General features: G+C 44.8%; 1 protein-coding gene across 2 annotated transcripts in view; it reads right to left on the bottom strand.

Moving 5' to 3' along the window:
• LOC115154192 (zinc finger and BTB domain-containing protein 16-A) overlaps nt 1–18966 on the bottom strand; it is a 165393-nt gene that overhangs the window by 72650 nt on the left and 73777 nt on the right. For both annotated transcript variants that reach the window (XM_029700180.1, XM_029700179.1), the window contains exon 3: nt 14756–14853. In XM_029700180.1, the coding sequence (XP_029556040.1) occupies nt 14756–14853 (98 nt within the window). The remainder of the gene's footprint in view (nt 1–14755; nt 14854–18966) is intronic.

The following is an 18966-nucleotide window of genomic DNA, read 5'->3' as shown; positions in this document are numbered from 1 at the left end:
AAAAGATTGGTCCCGCTGTAAATGACATGCAGCTCATAAAGGCATCATAAAGCCTTCATGAACACTACATGACTGTGTTACAAATCACCTATAACCATATGTTATGCTTTATAAAGAGTTCATAAATGTGGCATAACTGTGTGACATAACCCACTATGTCAAATATGACAAACCCTGTGTTTTATAAAGGGTGGCATAAGCACCGCTTAATAAAGGCTTTATAAATCACATTAAATTGAGGCTTCACAAAGCATTTATAACCTTGGCATGCATCTTGGTAGAGCATTGCAATGCCAGGATAGTGGGTTTGATTCCTGGGATCACCCACACGTAAAAATGTATGTGTCACGTCCTGACCATGGTAAGCTGTTATTTTCTATGGTAGAGTAGGTCAGGGCGTGATGGGGGGTGTTCTAGTTGAGTTTTTTCTATGTTGTTATGTTCTAGTTTTGTATTTCTATGTTGGATTGTTCTAGTTTTTGTATTTCTATGTTGGGCTTTGTTTGAGATGATCTCCAATTAGAGGCAGCTGGTCATCGTTGTCTCTAATTGGAGGTCATATTTAAGTTGGTGTTTGTCTCACCTGGGTTTGTGGGAGATTCATTTTGAGTAGTGTATGTTTCACCTCTGCTTCACGGTTTGTTGTTTTGTTTATTCAGTTTATTTATGTATTGCATAGTTTCACAGTATAAATAAAATGTGGAACGACACACGCTGCACTTTGGTCCGCTCATTCCTATGACAACCGTGACAGTAAGTCGCTTTGGATAAGTGTCTGCTAAATTGTATATATTTCACTAAAACATTTCTAGGATGGCCCAACCTCGGGTGCATGGTCAATATTGGACTTGACCTGAACTTCCTCCAAAATGCTGTGCTGCAGGATGACACACATTCTAAAGTGCAGTCATGCATAGCAAAAAAAATTGGTAGGGACTTTTAAAATCCATTCATATTTTCTGCTTAATTTTTTTTCTCAAAATTCAGTTCTCTTGGTTTTGTTTTTCCAGGCTTCGGATTTCCCATTGTTTTTCTGGTTATCCCAGTTTTTTCCCCAATTTTTTTTATAGAAAAATAACTACATTGGATTTTCTGTGTTCACAAAAATGCTTATACCACATCAGGGGATGACTTTTGAGGTCTGGGAAAAGTCTTAAACTTTTGAGTGTAGTTGCCCTTTAATTCATTGAGCATGTTTTCTGTAGTGCAGTAAGTGCACTGATGTGTTTCGGCCGCCAATTGAATGGGTGGAGTAAAAGGCCAGCAACACTCCTATTATTCAGAGCCCCATGAAATTACACCATATTAGAGGTCGACCGATTAATCGGAATGACCGATTAATTATGGCCGATTTCAAGTTCATAACAACCGGTAATCGGTATTTTTGGCCACCGATTTGCGGATTAGTGGATTTATTTTTATTTTTTTAACCAAGCAAGTCAGTTAAGAACACATTCTTATTTTCAATGACGGCCTAGGAACGGTGGGTTAACTGCCTTGTTCAGGGACAGAACGACAGATTTTTACCTTGTCAGCTTGGGGATTCAATCTTGCAACCTTACGGTTAACTAGTCCAACGCTCTAACCACCTGCTTTACATTGCACTCCACGAGGAGCCTGCCTGTTACGCGAATGCAGTAAGAAGTCAAGGTAAGTTGCTAGCTAGCATTAAACTTATCTTATAAAAAACAATCAATCAATCAATCATAAATAAACTACACATGGTTGATGATATTACTAGTTTATCTAGCCTGTCCTGCATTGCATATAATCGATGCAGTGCGCATTCGCGAAAAAGGGCTGTCGTTGCTCCTACTTGTACCTAACCATAAACATCAATGTCTTTCTTAAAATCAATACACAAGTATATATTTTTAAACCTGCATATTTAGTTAATATTGCCTGCTAACATGAATTTCTTTTAACTAGGGAAAATGTGTCACCTCTGCAACAGAGTCAGGGTATATGCAGCAGTTTGGGCCGCCTGGCTCGTTGCGAACTGTGTGAATACTATTTCTTCCTAACAAAGACAGCCAACTTCGCCAAACGGGGGATGATTTAACAAAACAGCATTTGCGAAAAAAGCACAATCGTTGCACGACTGTACCTAACCCTAAACATCAATGCCTTTCTTAAAATTCCTTTGCATTAGCGTAGCCTCTTCTGTAGCTTGTCAACTATGTGTCTGGCAATCCCTGTTCTCTCCCCTCTGCACAGGCCATACAGACGCTTCACACCGCGTGGCCGCTGCCACTCTAACCTGGTGGTCCCAGCGCGCACGACCCACGTGGAGTTCCAGGTCCCCGGCAGCCTCTGGAACTGCCGGTCTGCGGCCAACAAGGCTGAGTTCATCTCAGCCTATGCTACCCTCCAGTCCCTAGACTTCCTGGCGCTGACGGAAACATGGATTACCACAGATAACACTGCTACTCCTAATGCTCTCTCCTCGTCTGCCTACGTGTTCTCGCATACCCCTAGAGCATCGAGCCAGCGGGGTGGTGGCACTGGAATCCTCATCTCTCCCAAGTGGACATTCTCTCTTTCTCCCCTGACCCATCTGTCTATCTCCTCCTTTGAATTCCATGCTGTCACAGTTACCAGCCCTTTCAAGCTTAACATCCTTATCATTTATCGCCCTCCAGGTTCCCTTGGAGAGTTCATCAATGAGCTTGATGCCTTGATAAGTTCCTTCCCTGAGGATGGCTCACCTCTCACAGTTCTGGGTGACTTTAACCTCCCCACGTCTACCTTTGACTCATTCCTCTCTGCCTCCTTCTTTCCACTCCTCTCCTCCTTTGACCTCACCCTCTCACCTTCCCCCCCTACTCACAAGGCAGGCAATACGCTTGACCTCATCTTTACTAGATGCTGTTCTTCCACTAATCTCATTGCAACTCCCCTCCAAGTCTCCGACCCCTACCTTGTATCCTTTTCCCTCTAGCTCTCATCCAACACTTCTCACTCTGCCCCTACTCGGATGGTATTGCGCCATCCCAACCTTCGCTCTCTCTCTCCCGCTACTCTCTCCTCTTCCATCCTATCATCTCTTCCCTCTGCTCAAACCTTCTCCAACCTATCTCCTGATTCTGCCTCGTCAACCCTCCTCTCCTCTCCTCCCTTTCTGCATCCTTCGATTTTCTCTGTCCCCTATCCTCCAGGCCGGCTCGGTCCTCCACTCCTGCGCCGTGGCTCGACGACTCACTGCGAGCTCACAGAACAGGGCTCCGGGCAGCCGAGCGGAAATGGAGGAAAACTCGCCTCCCTGCGGACCTGGCATCCTTTCACGCCCTCCTCTCTACATTTTCCTCTTCTGTCTCTGCTGCTAAAGCCACTTTCTACCACTCTAAATTCCAAGCATCTGCCTCTAACCCTAGGAAGCTCTTTGCTACCTTCTCCTCCCTCCTGAATCCTCCTCCCCCTCCCCCCTCCTCTCTCTCTGCGGATGACTTCGTCAACCATTTTGAAAAGAAGGCTGATGACATCCGATGCTCGTTTGCTAAGCCAAACGACACCGCTGGTCCTGCTGACACTGCCCTACCCTGTGCTTTGACCTCTTTCTCCCCTCTCTCTCCAGATGAAATCTCGCGTCTCGTGATGGCCGGCCGCCCAACAATCTGCCCACTTGACCCTATCCCCTCCTCTCTTCTCCAGACCATTTCCGGAGACCTTCTCCCCTACCTCACCTCGCTCATCAACTCATCCTTGACCGCTGGCTACGTCCCTTCCGTCTTCAAGAGAGCGAGAGTTGCACCCCTTCTGAAAAAACCTACACTCGATCCCTCCGATATCAACAACTACAGACCAGTATCCCTTCTTTCTTTTTTCTCCAAAACTCTTGAACATGCCATCCTTGGCCAGCTCTCCTGCTATCTCTCTCAGAATGACCTTCTTGATCCTAATCAGTCAGGTTTCAAGACTGGGCATTCAACTGAGACTGCTCTTCTCTGTGTCATGGAGGCTCTCCGCACTGCTAAAGCTAACTCTCTCTCCTCTGCTCCCATCCTTCTAGACCTATCTGCTCCCTTTGATACCGTGAACCATCAGATCCTCCTCTCCACCCTCTCCGAGCTGGGCATCTCCGGCGCGGCCCACGCTTGGATTGCGTCCTACCTGACAGTTCGCTCCTACCAGGTGGCGTGGCGAGAATCTGTCTCCGCACCACGTGCTCTCACCACTGGTGTCCCCCAGGGCTCTGTTCTAGGCCCTCTCCTATTCTCACTATACACCAAGTCACTTGGCTCGGTCAGATCCTCACATGGTCTCTCCTATCATTGCTACGCAGACGACACACAATTAATCTTCTCCTTTCCCCCTTCTGATAACCAGGTGGCGAATCGCATCTCTGCATGTCTGGCAGACATATCAGTGTGGATGACGGCTCACCACCTCAGGCTGAACCTCGGCAAGACGGAGCTGCTCCTCCTCCCGGGGAAGGACTGCCCGTTCCATGATCTCACCATCACGGTTGACAACTCCCTTGTGTCCTCCTCCCAGAGTGCTAAGAACCTTGGCGTGACCCTGGACAACACCCTGTCGTTCTCCACTAACATCAAGGCGGTGACCCGATCCTGTAGGTTCATGCTCTACAACATTCGCAGAGTACGACCCTGCCTCACACAGGAAGCGGTGCAGGTCCTAGTCCAGGCACTTGTCATCTCCCGTCTGGATTACTGCAACTCGCTGTTGGCTGGGCTTCCTGCCTGTGCCATTAAACCCCTACAACTCATCCAGAACGCCGCAGCCCGTCTGGTGTTCAACCTTCCCAAGTTCTCTCACGTCACCCCGTTCCTCCGCTCTCTCCACTGGCTTCCAGTTGAAGCTTGCATCCGCTACAAGTCCATGGTGCTTGCCTACGGAGCTGTGAGGGGAACGGCACCTCCGTACCTTCAGGCTCTGATCAGGCCCTACACCCAAACAAGGGCACTGCGTTCATCCACCTCTGGCCTGCTCGCCTCCCTACCTCTGAGGAAGCACAGTTCCCGCTCAGCCCAGTCAAAACTGTTCGCTGCTCTGGCACCCCAATGGTGGAACAAGCTCCCTCACGACGCCAGGACAGCGGAGTCAATCACCACCTTCCGGAGACACCTGAAACCCCACCTCTAAGGAATACCTGGGATAGGATAAAGTAATCCTTCTAACCCCCCCCCCCCCAAAAGATTTAGATGCACGATTGTAAAGTGGTTGTTCCACTGGATATCTTAAGGTGAATGCACCAATTTGTAAGTCGCTCTGGATAAGAGCGTCTGCTAAATGACTTAAATGTAAATGTAAATGTTAAAATCAATACACAGAAGTATATATTTTTAAACCTGCATATTTAGCTAAACGAAATCCAGGTTTGCAGGCAATAATAACCAGGTGAAATTGTGTCACTTCTCTTCCGTTCATTGCACGCAGAGTCAGGGTAGATGCAACAGTTTGGGCCGCCTGGCTCGTTGCGAACTAATTTGCCAGAATTGTACGTAATTATGACATAACATTGAAGGTTGTGCAATGTAACAGCAATATTTAGACTTATGGATGCCACCCGTTAGATAAAATACGTAACGGTTCCGTATTTCACTGAAAGAATAAACGTGATAGTTTCTGGATTCGACCATATTAATGACCTAAGGCTCGTGTTTCTGTGTGTTATTATGCTATAATTAAGTCTATGATTTGATAGAGCAGTCTGAGCGATGGTAGGCACCAGCAGGCTCGTAAGCATTCATTCAAAACAGCACTTTCGTACGTTTTGCCAGCAGCTCTTCACAATGCATCCCCCTAGATACAGCTATGTCTCATAGTCACGTCATGAGATTTGTAAATGAAAGAGGAATATAATAATACAGATCGAATGGAGTTCCCCATCTCCCCATTTAGAGTTTCTGGCACAGTACAGAAATGCCCTTATCCAGATGGTGTGACAAAGTCATTTCCCAACAGGCCAGATAACCTTGTTGTTACTTTATGGTTGGAACCAACATGCAGGACCTCCAGCAGGAAAAGAGGCAAGAACCATTCGTCCGCCAGCTCAGAGACAAGCTACACTATTCACAGATCTGTGTAATGTTCAATGTAATTGCATTGCTGGACTTTTTGAAACTTAATGTATTTGTATTGTTTTAAACATTTACAAATAAAAGGAAATGTATGGTTTAAACATCTCTTTAATGTTTATTTGTTTTAGCTGTTAGTGATAATTCCCTAAGTTTTAATACATTTGTGTTTACATCATTAAGCCTTTATGTATGTGTTATGAATGACCAAAGGTGTCTGACTTAATAGTAAGTACAGCATCATATGATACAAGGCATTTAAGTACATGTTATTATTAAATTAAGTACAGTGTCATGCAATATAGAGTCTTTATGGATGTGCTATGAATGACTGAAGGTGTTTCACTCCAAACGAAGTATTATAGGACACTACACAAAGGCTCTCTCGTGATCCACATGCTACTGTGTGAGTACTTTAAATGGGTTGATGGACCTGCAAAGCTTGCGTTTCTGTGTGTGTCAGAACCAAGATGATTTGGATAAGTCCAACCTGACACTACCGCACCAGGTATTCCCCTTCTGTTCCCATGCTGGAGACCAGGGCTTGATAACAACCTGTTACAATGGTGCCAACATTTTGTGGCTGACCTTTCAGCAGGGGAGTGGGTGAACATGTCAAAGACCTGACTGGGACCAGCACCGTGCAGGATGGCTCGTTGTTGTTGTGTGCATGTTTGTGTACTAAGGAACATGTAACTTGGTTCCAGAAGATAGACACTTTCAATTTCTTTAGGTTGGGGGCTTTCATCAAGTGAAGTGTTTCTTGGTGTAACATCATCTCCAAGCTATTGCACATATAAGCCTGGGATATCAACCATTCAAAGTTGGCCTTAGTGGGAGTGTAACTCAGTAAAGTATTTGTGACCTTACTGAGTAAAGTATTTGTCATCGTCACTACTTAACACAGTCAAAAAGTAACAATTATTGCTTATCCCTACCCATTCTCACAATTTCTATTCTTAAAATGTGTTTTTAAACCTAGCCCTAACTAAACCTAGCCCTAACTAAACATTGCCCTAACTAAACCTAGCCCTAACTAAACCTAGCCCTAAGTTTGAGCGTGTAGAGCGTGTGACATCCTTCAGCACAACATGTCACCCTTTATAAAGCACATGTTTATATCATATTCAACACAGTGGGTTATGTCACATTTGACATTGGTGATTATGTCACACAGTTACGACACATTTATGAACCCTTTATAAAGCATGACATAGTTATAGGTGCTTTGTTACACATTTATGTAGTGTTTATGAAGGGATTATGAAGGCTTTATGACGCCTTTATAAGCTGAATGTAAATGAAAGCTGGACCAAAATTTCTAACAATAATAATCACCTCTCAATTGCAATAACTTTCGACCGTAAACATTGTTTATGTTGCTGGCTTTCCTTGCAAGTATTATTCTGACTAATCATGACTGCTTCACATCACTTCCTGAATATCAACTTCCATGTCTTGTTAAGTGGCCAACGTTGACATTTAAGGGATCAGTGTTGATGCTATCATTATATTTCATAATTCTGTATGGCATTCCTCTGAATTGCTTAATGGAAAGAATGATTATCACTAATAACAAATAAATAAATGGCTCCGTCATTCTGACAAATCCATTGTGCCTGCCCTTCCCTATTTGAGCCGTTGTCAGGGATCTTCCACTAAAGAGTTACTCCCAAGATAAAATACCTAGAGCAAGCAAAGTCCAACTGATCTTTGCACAGCCCTTTGCGCAACATTCACTATTATAGGAATAAGAGCTGCACTTCCATTCAGTGTCTCTCTCCCCTGAACCCGTGAGGGACACCCCCGCCCCCACCTCCTTTCCTCGTCTCTGACAGCAGCAGCTCAGAGGGAGAAAAAAATGAAGCAAATACAAAATTCAATGGGCTGTGTTCTGTTTTAGAAAGGCACACAGTGTACTGTACAGCCCATAAAACTGAAAAACAGCCTCCAGACACTGCCGCAATCACCCTCCATCAAAACACTTTGTCTCGCATACAAAAATAAGAGCCGGCATCGAGCTGAATACCAAATCAGCCCATTAGAGCACAGGGGCACTTGCTACTTAGCAACCAAAGGGATTTAAAGCGGCAATACCCTCACAGAGTAAGATCCAGATCCTTTCTTCCTACAGGGGTATTATGGGCTAGTTGGGAGCTTCCTTTTGAGGTTTATTTTGGTGCACCAGAGATGTTTTTACAAAAGGACGGTTAACGGACAAGACGATTTAGAATTTCGTATTGTATCGTATAAATAAAATGCCATGTCGGCGATGTAATTCGATGGGCGCTACTTGTGAGGTTGAAAGCATCGTAAATCATTGAGAATATGTTGACTCGATTTAACTGACCTCGTTGCGAAGACCTAAGGCCGGGACCAAATGCATTTTTAGCCAACAGAATGAAACACGTTTTAGGTGATGTTTGTATGTAGTACTAGACATAGAATTCAATGAATGGTACAAGAACAGTCAAAACACACAGATTTAAAAATGTACTACATAATATAGCAGGTTACTAAAACAGGATCCAATTTAGATAGTGAGCTAACTTTGACACAACATTCAGTAGTAATCAGTGATTTACAACAATGATACAAACGCTGTAGCGCCTCACCTACTGGTGGAATAGTGAAGAACCTTAAGAGAATCAATACTGGGCCATCCACAGTGCTGTCATGGCTTAATGATAGATGACTCACTGCCAAAAGTGTCACCTCTCACATTATGTCAAGTACAGCCTAGGCCAGGGATACTCAACTCTTACCCTACGAGGTCCAGAGCCTGCTGGTATTCTGTTCTACCTGATAATTAATTGCACACACCTGGTGTCCCAGGTCTAAATCAGTCCCTGATTAGAGGGGAACAATGAAAAAATGCAGTGGAACTGGCTTCGAGGTCCCGAGTGGAGTTTGAGGGGCCTAGGCCATCCCTCTCACATACTGTACAGCCTAGATAGACCATCACTTTTTTCAGAGGCTTATAGAGAGCAGCCAGGTAAGTACATTGAGTTCCGGCTAAAAGGGCACAGGCTACTGAGGGAACACTATTCCCAGTCAAGTCCCATTCCAGATGGATGGATGTCTTAACTGGTTCCATCCAGTTGCCAGACAATTACTGAGGCCATTACGACCAGGGACCCAATAATCTCTCCTGGACCTGTATAATGTAGGCAGATTTATGCCCCACATAATTCAAGTGTTGTTTTAAATAGGGGTTTAATGTACATCAACAGGTCAGGGAAAGTATTATGGGTTTAAACCCCCAGAAAGGAGTTAGGGCACGCGGCCAAACAGAAGCTCAGCCCATTTATCCACGCTGTCTGTCATCCTGTGCTAATGTACTGGAGGGAGGGATAGAGGGAAGGAGTGGCGGCGGTGGACTATGGTGTTAGCTGTTGTGAAAAATATACATCACTGGTCATTTTTTTCCATAGTCATTTTTTTCTCCTGAACTTTTTAACAGAGATTTCCCTCCACAACATCTCCCTATTCCCTCCTCCTCTTCCCCCTTCCCTGTCTCAAGTCGCAAGGCCCTTCTCTATTTTGGAATATGTGGCTTGGAAGGCAGTCAAGTTTCATTAATTTATGGTTTGGGTACAGTATGTTCCTGGACACACATCTGCGAGCGATCATAAATGCACTGGAATGCTGGCAGAACATCCAGACCTGCCGGCACAACCATGATGTCATCAGTGAGAGAAGAGCTGGAGCGGGGCCAAGAGAGCTCCGCCAAGCAGCTCCACTCCTCGCTCTCTGCTCCGACAGCAGAGATGGATAGGAGAGAGAGAGAGTGGTGGCAGAGGGAAGGAGAGAGAGAGAAAGTGAATGAGAGGGAGGAGAGCTCGTGAGTGAAAGAGAGGGAGGAGAGAGAGCAGTAGCAAAGGGAGAATGAAACAGAGAGAGTGGGAGGCAGAGGGAGAGAGAGAGAGAGACAGAGACAGCGAGGGAGACAGCGAGAGAGACAGCAAGGGAGGGAACACCTTCCCCTGGGCTTTTCTCCTCCTCCCCCCTATGTCTTTTCCCCTCTCCTCCCCAGCACTCGCTTTTTCAAATGCCTCACATTTTTCAATGTCTTAATGCTTTAGCCATTTATATGGCACACACAGAGAAGTGGGAGCAGGTGTTTGTCAGGTGCACTGAGAGTTAACTATGTCAGGGTTGATTTGAGGTGGGGGGGGGGGGCCCTTGGCTCTTGGCTTCTCTGTGCTGTAATGGCAACTCAATGATATTGATATTTACAGTCAGCTTGGTGACATGGACCAGGTCTAAGACAACCATGGGGCAGGGAGCATTAACGTTTAACACTGTAACCCAAGTAAGGGTTAGAGCAGGAAGACCAACAGGAGAGGCGATGCAATGCTAGCAATGGGAGTTGAACAATCCCCAGGGTGGTGGGACAAACAGTGAGCCATCTCATAAATATCTGGCAACCCCAAAAAAGGTGGCACGCCTCCCTTTTCCTGGTAGTCCACCGGCATTAATGATCATAGCAGGGTTTCATCGATTGAATGTAGTGTGTGTGTGTTTCTGAGTGCATGCATGCGTATTTGTTGAATGACTATGTTCGGTGTGTGTGTGTGTGTCACTTGACTGCCTATACATCTGGTTAATCTGCTAACTCTCAGATGGTTATGTACTGTAAACAGAGGATTAGCGCTTACTTTGATGGTACATACTGTATTTTTTCCACTCACCGAGCCTGAACACCCATGGTTGGGAGGAGAGAATTATCTCATCATAAAAATAACCGATGTGCTTTCAAAATGCAACTATGGCTCTTTCCACATTGACGAGAGTTAAGGAGATTCAAGAGATTCTCAAGAGACATTACTGTAATGTAAACTTCCTTTCTCGAGAGTCATCTCCCTCCGAGCAGGGCAGTGTAAACATAATTGTGTCTGAGCGCAACACCCCTACAGTAAAAATCCTAATTGCAGAGCAATGTTTTTGAAATATCTGAAATGTATAGATGTTTTCCTTACATTTGAGACTTGTTTATTGAGTTTTTAAATGAAATTGCAGTAACAGCCAGTTACTTTACATTGTGAAATTGTCGCCGTAGCTTAAAAAAAAAAAAAACTGTGCTTTGGCTGGCTGCGCTGAGCCGCGTAAAACAGCCGATGTCAACTCGCGCGTTTTCAGACGCAATTTGTTTTACCACGTGATGATTTCCATGATATTTATAAAAATGAAGCCTGGTTTGTTCTAATGTTTTAAGGTTGGCCTACTGTACTTTCATATTTATATGAGCGTGGTAATCATTCACTTTTGATAGGTTAACATACTTCATGAAGACAGGTTCTAGTTTTAGCTAGAGGGCTTTTGTCTTGAAGCTAAAATGTAATGAGTGTAGGGATGAGAAAATAAACCCATTAATTGTCTTCACATGCTTGTGAACTGTTGCATTATTCAAGTTTGTAATATGGTTAAGATGAAAAGTTGCTTGCTGAATAGTTGTAAGTATATGCTTTATATACATTTATGTACACATTATGTCAATTGAAATCTCATCGGAGTGCCTCTGCTAGAACTCTTCAATCTGAATAAGCTCTATGAATCATCTAAGTATTTGTGGGCCAAGACTATTCCACAACACTCAACCAACAGGGATACCATGGCATTTCACATCACACCCCTGAATGGGCCGGAGCTTCTCCCATCCCAAAACTCTGAGTCACTGTTCCTCCAGTCAGACCTGCCCCCCCCCCGGCTCCTAGGCCGCGGTGACATTAACCTGGGGAAAAACACCGGCACACGCCATTCCTTTATCGGGTCCCAAGCCCACCCGTGGCCCCCTAATCAGCTTACTGCGTCGGTGCCACCAGACTCCCTCATTCAACAGGTACCCTCCTCTCTCCGAGGGATCAACCAACACCACGGCAAAAAAAACTAAAAAAAACTGGCACAAGACTCACTGTACATACTGTACCCTCTGCTGTGGCAGGCAGCCCAGACTGGCGAGCCGCCAAGTCTCCGATAAAACAAGCACACGGAGTGAATGAGAGCAGGCGAGAGAGACAGGCTGCACTGGCGGAGTTGAGCAGGGAGGGGCAGCGACGGCTGAAATGGTACACATCACACACAGCACACTATGCATACCAACAAGCACTCCTCCTCCTCCTTCCCTCCATCTCTCTTTCTCTCTCTGTATGTCTGAGGCTAGGTGAAGGGTGGTGGTGGTGGGTGGAGGGGGAGAGGAAGGGGGGCAAGCACAAGGGCTTGTAATGTGTCATTTCGGAGCGAGAGACAATAAAAATCGAGGCAGGCACTGAGGCCAGGATGGGGGAAAAAAAGACTTGAAAGTCTGAGGTAAAGATAAATAAATAAATAATCAAAGAGCTTCGGCTCATCACTAGTCTCCCCCTAACCATTGCTGTCTTGATAGAAGCACTTGTCTGCTTTACGCCATACCAAAGCTCCAACGTGTCAACACTGACGTGTACACAGCACAGGTTGGTATTGTGCGTCAAGCGAGCCAGGACCGCAAAAGTTTCGGAGGTGGAGCTAAAAATACAATGCCCACATCCTTTACTCACTCTTCATTTGTGAGGGGAATAATTTCTTGTGGTTCTTCCTAGAGTTTCAAATGTTTGTAAAATGGCAGGCAGACGATTGTCCTTTTGTCTTCGCGACGCTGCCAGCCATGTTTGCCATTTTCCTTTTTAGCTTGACACTCATTGACAACTTCGATGAATTACAGAGTATTTCTGGAGGGTGACCAAGAATCTGAGCCAACATCCATCTGTCAGGGCAGAGTATTCACCCACTCCCTCACCTGTTGAAAGCAGTCAACTTTAGAGTTTAGTAACCGCTGCACTGGAATGTGCTAGTCATGATTCACAACTCTGATGATTGAACCAATAATCTGCTGAATGACTTGGTTAATTATGTTGCAGACCAGACCTGGACTCAATCAGTTTGGGGAAACTAAGGCCAACCAGGTCAGCCTTTACTCTGCAGCCTAGCTGCTAAAGACCGGTTTCCACTGGTGCTGGGGAGCTAGGCGAGATGTTGTAGAACCCTCTTTTGAAGTCTTCTCCAGTCTTTCTTTGAGGTAAGGAGACGTGTCTGAGCCCAGGATTACCCGGACTCACTTTAAAACTTCCACCACACAATAATTCTTCCCCCAAGGATTGTTTAATTACATGCACCATCTTACTGTCGCAGCAGGAGTTGTCGGAGGCTGCAGCACGAGGCAAACTATGCTGATTTTCCAAGAGAAGAAGAAAGTCTTTAAGGTCATGGCATTTTGGCTCTAGAATCTGAGAAACTGGGAGAATGTGTTGGGGTCTCCCCGACCTGCACTGTATTTATTACACTGTTGTATTCAGAAATGTCACGGCCAGCTCTAATACAGACATGCTTTTTATTATGGATGTCGAACAAGAAATGTGTTTGTGTTCCTGCGTAGCAGGCGTGTTTGTGTTCTCTGAGTAGCAGGCGTGTTTGTGTTCTCTGAGTAGCAGGCGTGTTTGTGTTCTCTGAGTAGCAGGCGTGTTTGTGTTCTCTGAGTAGCAGGCGTGTTTGTGTTCTCTGAGTAGCAGGCGTGTTTGTGTTCTCTGAGTAGCAGGCGTGTTTGTGTTCTCTGAGTAGCAGGCGTGTATGTGTTCTCTGAGTAGCAGGCGTGTTTGTGTTCTCTGAGTAGCAGGTGTGTTTGTGTTCTCTGAGTAGCAGGTATGTTTGTGTTCTCTGAGTAGCAGGTGTGTTGTCGTGGGGATGTGGAAGGGGATTCTAACATAAACATATTTCCTTAAAGCAGGCTTTAATAATAATACTATATTTCCTTAAAGCAGGCTTTAATAATAATGATATATTTCCTTAAAGCAGGCTTTTTACATGCTGAGTCGTGCACAGAGCCAATTCACCGGCACAGCGTGAGGATTCATTCATCTCCGCACCGCAACATGGCGGGAGAGACGCCTCTGCGACAAATCAAAACGTGTGTTACTACATCCCGGGGCCCCAGACTCCGGCATTAATTGACATATTAATTTGTTTTTTCAAAAGTCCTTCATACATGACTGTGGGAGACCAAACAACAGTGACATGACATATCTCATTTACAAAGAATGGGGGAGAAACAAAAAAACACTTGACTGACTGATTGACTGTTGTGTTTCCGTTGTGGAAGGAGAATCAAGTAGTTGTACAGCATGTAGAAACATACGTAGTGGCATATGTAGTCCGGGTGGGCCCGAGGTTAGATCAGGCCAACACGTGGCGGGGTAAGGGGAGAACCACACATGGTTGGGGTCGACCAACAGGCAACCCAAAGTCCCATGGCTTTTACAGACAGTCTAAAATCCATCTGCACTTAAGGCCTTAGGAGACGAGTTCAGTTCCCTATTAAAAAAAGAAGTCCAATAAAAAAAAGCCCAACTGTGCTAAGTAGGCCCCTGAATCCACAGGCTGTCCGTGGACAGAGTGTCAGCCTGGCTGGATCAATAGCCGCTGTGTGTTGAATTACATGGCTTTTAGACGGCTAATGTCATGGCCCAGGCCCTAACCAATGGGACCAATATCTCCACTGAACGCTGATTTAAAACCACTGCAGCCCGATGTAAATCCTGAAATAGATCCAATGTTATGGGTCTTTATCAGTTCATTAAATCATATGCACGAGTACTAGTTATCCCATTTCAGTATCAAGCCTGTATATTGTACAGCCAATATTAAATTCCATTATCTAATATTGTGTAGAATGTGCTGATTCTTACCTGAGTGAGACAGCAAGTGCATCCTAAGGCGTAGGCTGTCCAGAAAGCGTTTCCCACAAAGCTCACATCCATAGGTCTTCATTCCGCTGTGCAGCTTCCTGTAAAGATGAGGAAGAAACATATCATCAGGACATTGTCCCGATTTCACAATCAATGTAAAATCAGACAGAGAGATACATTTCTGAATGAAACCTGTGAATTGCCATTCAGCTGCCTACATCCCTGTATACTGTGCTGCTCACAATGATATCCTCGTATCGTCAAACACTTTGCTTCTCAGATAGTCTTTTAAGACTGTCACCAACCATTAATTAGCACATAAAAACATAACAGTAAATGTAAATAAAAATAGCAAGACAGCATCGGAACTTTACTTTATTCTAGCTATAAATCACTAAATGCTATTCCACAGTGGTGTTACCGTGGCGAGCATGCATACCCATCACAGAACTCAAGAGTAGTGGATGGATTAGGTCCTATAAAGTGGACAATGATGATTTACACAGAGACGTAAAAGGCAAGCAGGCTAATGTTATGACCCTTTATGATGTTACGACCCTTTATGATGCCGCGCCAGTTGAGTCCCGTTGTCAATTCCTATTATATGAGAACTTTGTTATGGGAATGGCTCCTTTAACGCTCAGTCAAAATGGCTGCCGCCTGAAAGAAAACATGTTGGTGCTTTTTAAGCTGAAAGGCGTGGGTTGAACCAACGTACTGCAGGGCTACATGGTTGTGGCCCAGAGGGTCAAACCTAAACCAAGGGTCAATCTTTAGTTACACAGAAAAGAAAACTGGGGGTTACATAACTACACAACCTTCAACAGGATCGAAAGACAACCTATGGGAAGATTTCAGTTTGGAGATGCGGTAGGAACCTTGACAACTCAATCTGTTGCAAAAACCTCAAACACCCGGGGGCAGAACCAAAACAGGCTTTTGTTCAAACATATCTAAATATGTTCTGAAGCAATTAAAGGGCACACAGATTGACAAACAAATTGTACTTTTTACAGATAGCTTCAATTAACTTGAGAAACACGTGCGCAACCACCCACCTGTGCATGCACGCACGCACGCAGCCACCCACCCACGCACACACACACTTAGCTTTAGGACACATTTCATCCTTCAAGGAAGAGATAAGTAGGTCAAGAATGGCTTGACAGTCCACACACACAGAACGACTTCAAACCACTGTTCACTACCCCCCCATCAAATGTCAAAAAATTCACCCCTAGCAGGTAATCCTTTTATTGTTTTATTGATGTTCTTGCTTAAGTGGGCCTCACCGGAGCTCAAAGACCACTGGCAATTTGTTAAACATGTCTTTTTATTACCATACTTACAGCATTCTGTAACTGTTACCAGAAAAGTAATTAGCTCATTGTTTGCACCTCCGCGCCAAATGCTGTAGGTCTCAGAATGGGAAACAAAGACATATGCTACAGTTCTCACAATTCCATTTGTGCACAAATAAAACTAATGTTACTAAACTGAGTCGAAAGCTGAGAGAAAATGTTATGTAAAAAGGATATGAGTGAAAACTATACACTAAATACATTTTTTATATTTATGTTCAGGTGACGAGCCATTTTTTTGTCTCATGCATTGTATGTCTGAATGAGGTGATAATCAGAGCACTTCAAGCTGGAGTGTCTTGGTATCACATCAGATGACGGAAACAATAGTCTTAGTGTGCCAGTTCTTGGGGAAATAATACCCTTGATAGGTAGATCTGCTAAACTTCATAAACTTGACACAGCGATCCATCTTCGCGTCTCACAAAAGGGCTGAGGATGTTGGGTATCAAAATGACGATTGATTGATGTCATTCGCCAAATCAAAATTGATTTACAACTCCTTTGTGCTGCGACTGAAATCAGGCCGGTTTTGACAATGGTGGCAAGAGTTATGAAGCGAGGATGTCTGGTATAAATTCAATAAAGATTAATGGAAAACAGTTTTGAGGACTGAGGGTAAGGAGAGGGAGAGAAGATTAACAAAGGAAGAGGGGCGCGAAAGAAAAAAACCCCTGATAAAACTAGCGAAAAACCTTCCAAATTCCTGATGGCTGTCTTAACAGAGTAGGATTTGGGGAGAGACCTCGACAAACAAAAGAAAGAATGAGGCAGCAAAGCCCTTAGGCAAGCTGTAAGTAATTAAATAGGCCTGTAAACGCCTCCAAAAATAAAAAGGGGCCACTTCAAAAGACGAGGACGGGTGAGCGGCTGAGGCAGGAGAGAGGAGCTGGGAAAAGACCAGGGGTCCGCGCACCTTGGGGACCCTGACTGATGCACACAGGCACAACGTCTTACTGTAGGGGACACACTCTGGGAGGCTTTTCAAAGGCCTTTTGTTGTAGCCCCTCAATCTGGCCATTGTCCCCTGTACAGCACGCTGATGAAGAAATAGATGGACTTATTAAGGGGACTGCAAGGGGCTGGAGAGAGGGGAGCATGTGTACTGACTCTACCTTAAATGCATGGATAGGAGGGAGGTGTGGGAAACAGGAGGCTGCTGTCCATCTGGAGAGATGGAGCTGAATCTAATTGAGGACCGGCTCGTCTGAAGCAGACAGGAACCTGATGGTGTTTCTACCAGACTGACAGTGGTTTATAGGGCTCTGTATATTTAGGATACTAGGGAATAGTTGCAACATGCTACGTCTGTTCTTCGCTATGCAGCTTAAGGAGGCATGTGTTTCAAACCAAATTAGGCTGGGCAATTGAGAACGCTCAGTCAGGCAGGGCTATTGCAATTGTCACGAAATAATCACTAGTGTAGCGATTCTGTTGGAAAAGCTAAGAAAACCTACACAATGTAAGGCTACCTGCCTAAAATAAAAATATAAGGCACCGTAGCATTGCATAAATGTGAACACTGCCAAGAAAAACAGATAACCACCTTTGAATGAAACCCAACCCGCCCTCCGCAAAAAAGTTAATGGCGGAAAGCAACAACGTTACCATTAACTTTGTGTTTTTTATGGAAGCATTTCTTTTTACGGTTACTTAATTTTACAGGCAGCAGAAACTCGGAGTGACCTTTGCTGGAGATTTTGCGCAGTGGCAGTCAGCAGCCCTTCCTCGGGGCTTGGGCTAACAGCCTCCTGTCCCGTTCTGGTGGCAGGTCCATTAGCCTGGCTAAAAAGCAGATGATTTGGGGGTGGGTGGCGGTGGACAGAGGGGAAAAAGCCAAAACGACTGCGCAATTATTCTAAGTTCTAGTTTCTGACCAAGGAGCTCTGACACCTCCGCCAGATGTAACCGCACATAAGACCCCTGCCCTCCCTTTCCTCTCTGTGTGTGAACTGTGGCAGCTCCCAGTCCCCTCAGGACTAACTCCCTCCCTATGCACACACACAAACACACCTCAGGCCCACCCCATGGCCAGCTGCTTTCTTGCTTTGCTGCTGAAACAGAAGATGAGGGGGTGGTAGTGCGTGTGTGTTGGGGTGGGGGGTCTAGTTTGAAACAGACTAACTGTAGTCATTAAGGAAGCTGACATAAAACTCTCTCAAACCATTTACTCAGTTAATAAGCGACTTTGTCCAACAGTCAGTTTTGACAACGGCAATAAATTTCAAATTTATGTCAACAAAACATATGCTGAACAGCTAATTTTGGGCGCTGGAGTGGCGTGCTGTCTCGTAAATCAGACCTGTGTTTGAAACGGGAGTAGATTACAGGCCTGTGTTATTGAGCTGTTACAGCGCGCCTCATATAAATCGGAACTTTTTCACCTCGCCAGCTGACCCGGCTGGCTCTACATCATAGTTCTGTCCATGGGCGGCCCTCGACGCAGGGGTCCCCGCTAGACGACACCATTAAAAAACACCTGAAACGAGCACTAGTAACGCCATTAAAACAGTGTACTCAACTGAACCGCAAACTAACAAAAACAACAAACTGAGGTTTAGTCGTCGGTTTGGTTAGGGGTTGAATAATCTACATTTTAAAATATGAATCCACCTTCATGTATGAACAGTATGGAAACATTTAGAAATTGCTTCAAGAACAAGTCCTTCAAATCTCTTTATTCCTGCATGGAGTTGACAAAGGTTTTCCTACTATTGCACATCAGCAAGTTACTATTAACATTACATGTCAGCTCATCAAAACAAAGAATCAAATCAAAATAAATAAACTGAATCCAACAAGACACACGGCTGCGCTTACATCTTACTGCTGCCACAAATATCTCTCCGC

Source organism: Salmo trutta, chromosome 19, assembly GCF_901001165.1.
Source record: "Salmo trutta chromosome 19, fSalTru1.1, whole genome shotgun sequence".
Classification (NCBI taxonomy): Eukaryota; Metazoa; Chordata; class Actinopteri; order Salmoniformes; family Salmonidae; genus Salmo; species Salmo trutta.
Note: the sequence above shows the minus strand (reverse complement) of the source record. Positions and strands in the feature narration are given on the sequence as shown.